We start from the raw sequence: 3,684 nt of genomic DNA, 5'->3' as shown, positions 1-3,684 counted from the left end.
ACTGTGTCAAAATAAGATAAATAAATGGTCATGAATAGGCGAATATGATAAACTGCTAACATATACTTCGGTGCTGAATATATTCTAGTGCTGACAGTATAGCCCTGGCTTCAGCGGAGCTATTATCTGGTGTTCTTAAAGATATACCTTTTTTATCATATAATGGGTAGGTTTCTCGGCAGGATTAAGCCAACGGATAAAAACGATATCCGTTAGAAGATAGAAAGTAATACCTTCCAGACAAAAGCATTCCTGTGGAGCGTGGAGTACCAACAAAAGCATTCCTGTGGAGCGTAGAATTTCCAACAAATTCCTGTGGAGCATGGAATTTCCAAAAAAAGCATTCCTGTGGAGCATAGAATTTCCAACAAAAGCATTCCTGTTACCTTCCGGACAAAAGCATTCCTGAGGAGCGTGGAATTTCCAAAAAAAGCATTCCTGTGGAGTGTGGAATTTCCAACAAAAGCATTCCTGTGGAGCGTGGAATTTCCAACAAAAGCATTCCTGTGGAGCGTGGAATTTCCAACAAAAGCATTCCTGTTGAGCGTGGAATTTCCAACAAAAGCATTCCTGTGGAGCAGCATTCCTATGGAGCGTAGAGTAAAGAAACAAACAAAAGCATTCTTGTGAAGCATACCACAGAGGCCAGTCAATACCTTTCACACAATAGAAGTTAACAATAACATTCCAGAATCAACGTTTCAATCACTAATAGAATGTATGGTGCGATGAATACTCAGTAACCAATGAAACGCTAAAAGAAGTCAAAGTACACTTAATGAAATTCAACTTTATAGAAGTTAAGCAGTGTTTAACTGTTGAAGCTTTCATTCGAGCTTAAACAGCGATCTTGTCAACAAGACGAAATCTTCACGCCAGTACACATCTTGAATCTGATCATGGGAACCCGAACAACTGACAAGTATGAATTTTTTTACACCAGAACTTCAGTGTTTAGTCAACATTTTTCTACTGAGATTGTTATCGAAGGAATAGCATTTAACTGTGCTAAGGCAGTATTACATGTATAAAAAAGCTTGTATGTTCAGAAATTGGGAAACTGTGCATAAGATTTTAAAGTGTGTTTCTGCCACCGAACAAAAACGTTTAGGAAGAAGTGTGAGATGTTTTAATCAACGCCAATGGGATGCTGTGAGTTCCAATGTGGTGTATGCAGCATCTTCAGCTAAATTCACACAGTCTGTTTTTCTGAAGAAACAACTGTTAGACACTTTTCCCAAGATCTTGGTAGAAGCGAGTCCGTATGATCGTGTGTGGGTCTGTCACTGCATGACCCTAATATTCTTAATCCATCTAAATGGAAAGGCAGTAATAGACTTTGTCAGATCTTAATGATGGTTAGAAATGAAATAATGAACACAGAGCCAAGTGAAAACTGATGACTTTAAATGTGTTACAGTGATGTAACTTGCTATTTTGAACAGAGGCAAGAAAACTACATTCTACTCTTGGAAGCAGGTCATGCGGGTGCCACACACTCTAAATGAGCCAGTCATAACAAGATCGCCTGAGTGGTTTCAAGATAGGGAAGAATGCAGGGAAGAATGCGCGAAAGATGCAAAGAGAAAATTTAAAGACGAATGCAAGACAACAAAGAGAGTCATTATCAAGAAGATGAAAACCTTACCACTCAACGCTGATGAAGTGGATATGGCTACAAAACTGAAACATGCAGAGGATCTTCTCACGTTGAGTTACTCTTTAGAAGTGAGTAAAACGATCAGCCAGCTCGTGTGTGAAATGTGTATTCCTTGTCTGTTTAATGAAGAAGGTGATCCAATCTTTTTGGGAGAACATTCTTGTCGCATGACAGAGCAGGAGCAGGTGGATAAATATTTCAACGCGGCACTTGAGGATGCAGACAATGAACTGGTAATAGGAAAATGGATGAAACTTGTGACTGATGATCCAGATCTGTGCACAATACCTGCTTTCCATTTAGTACCTTACCAGTGTGAGGACTATCGTGACAATACATTCAAATCACCCGAATGGGTGAATGGTTTGAAGCAATGCGTTGTAAAAATGTTGAAGTTGCAAAAACGCTTGTAGACTGTTTCCATGTCATATTATTCTATCAGTAACAAATGAAATGTGTGTGTGTGTACTTTAGCAATGCCCATACTATGAATAAAACATAAATTATGCTTATATCTTTGTTTGTCTTCTTTTGATAGTTATCAAATGGTTGTTCTTTAATAGGTGTCTGTTGTCAGAGCTTCTCTCATTTCAACATGAAGCCACAACAGAGAAAGGTTGTAAAAGAAACAGGAGAAGATGTTAGAAAGTTACTATTTTAACCCGCTTGAACCGGGGGCTTTTTATGGTCCTGAGAAACTTCATAGCGTTCTGAAATTAGCTCGTCAACCAGATCTCAGACTGAGCACTGTGAAACGTTTTCTGACCAAACAGGACGCCTACAGTTTAGACAAGCCATCCAAACAAAGATTCAAAAGGCTGAGAGTTCGGGTGAATTCTATAAATGAAATGTTTGATGTAGATTTGACCGACTTGACTCGTTACAGCAAGGAGAATAATGGCGTGCGTTATTTACTGGTGGCTATTGACATACTGAGTAGATTTGCTTTCACCCTGCCTTTAACAAAAAAGAGACCAGAGACAGTACTGAAAGCTTTCAAAGAAATAATTCAGGAACGAAATCCAATGAAAGTGCGTGTGGATGGTGGTTCAGAGTTTGGAGGAGTATTTAAAGATTTTTTAGAAAAACACAATATCACTCTGACTGTTGCACATAACGAAAATATCAAAAGTAATGATGGGGAACGATTCAACAGAACACTGAAATCACATATTACACGTTACTTGACCCATAATAACACCAAGTATTATTTAGATGCACTGCCCAAGTTGATGGATAATTATAACAACACCTTACATTCTTCTTTGCCCAACCTTTCCCCTGTTCAAGTCAAGAAGAAGAATGAACTGAAAGTATGGGAACATTTGTATGTGAAGCCGTTGTTACATAAAAAAAGCCCCAAACACAACAGGTCAAAGTCATTTGTAATTAAAGTAGGGGATCTTGTTCGCATTCCATACCTATGGAGACCTTTCAGTAAGGAATTTGATCTTAAGTGGACTCAAGAGTTGTTTAAGGAGGCTAGGCGATACAAGAGACAAGAGATAGCACAGTATAAGATCAAAGACTTTCACAATAAACTGATAGAAGGTACGTTTTATGCCAACGAGCTACAAAAGGTGGAGAAAAAGGAAAATGTCTTGTGGCAGGTAGAGAAGATTTTAAAGAGAAAACGTGTGAAAGGGAAGACCTACCTGTTAGTAAGGTGGTTGGGCTGGGCGAGTTCCTTCGATTCTTATGTGGAGGAAAGTGAACTGAAAGATATCTGATGGAAAGGTACATATTTCTCAAAAGCTCAGACTCCAAACAATCTTATTTGAACGAGAATACGCCTTATCATTTTCGTGTCAAACTAAATCAAAGGTTCAATTTTGATGGATTCTGGGTTGTGTCTTTAACGGAGATTAATAAACTTGACATCACCCACATGAATGATCCATATGTGGACGTGTTATGCAATCTGTGTGATAGTTCTTTGGCAGGTGAACAGTAGTTGCCTTTATTGAGACGGCTTGATCTCAGACAAGGTCCTTACTATAGCTTTGCCCATGAATACAATATTC

The 3,684-nt window shown here is 38.6% G+C and overlaps 1 protein-coding gene across 1 annotated transcript; it reads left to right on the top strand.

The window, feature by feature from the left end:
* The first annotated feature begins 899 nt into the window (after positions 1–899).
* On the top strand, positions 900–2,073 carry LOC139470392 (uncharacterized). Its single transcript, XM_071252810.1, has 2 exons — positions 900–922; positions 1,446–2,073. Exons 1-2 carry the CDS (start codon positions 900–902, stop codon positions 2,071–2,073), a joined length of 651 nt encoding a protein of 216 aa, XP_071108911.1.
* The last annotated feature ends 1,611 nt before the right edge of the window (positions 2,074–3,684 follow it).

Source organism: Haliotis cracherodii, unplaced genomic scaffold (assembly GCF_022045235.1).
Source record: "Haliotis cracherodii isolate W230 unplaced genomic scaffold, xgHalCrac1.p SCAF_20, whole genome shotgun sequence".
NCBI classification, from domain to species: Eukaryota; Metazoa; Mollusca; class Gastropoda; order Lepetellida; family Haliotidae; genus Haliotis; species Haliotis cracherodii.
Note: the sequence above shows the minus strand (reverse complement) of the source record. Positions and strands in the feature narration are given on the sequence as shown.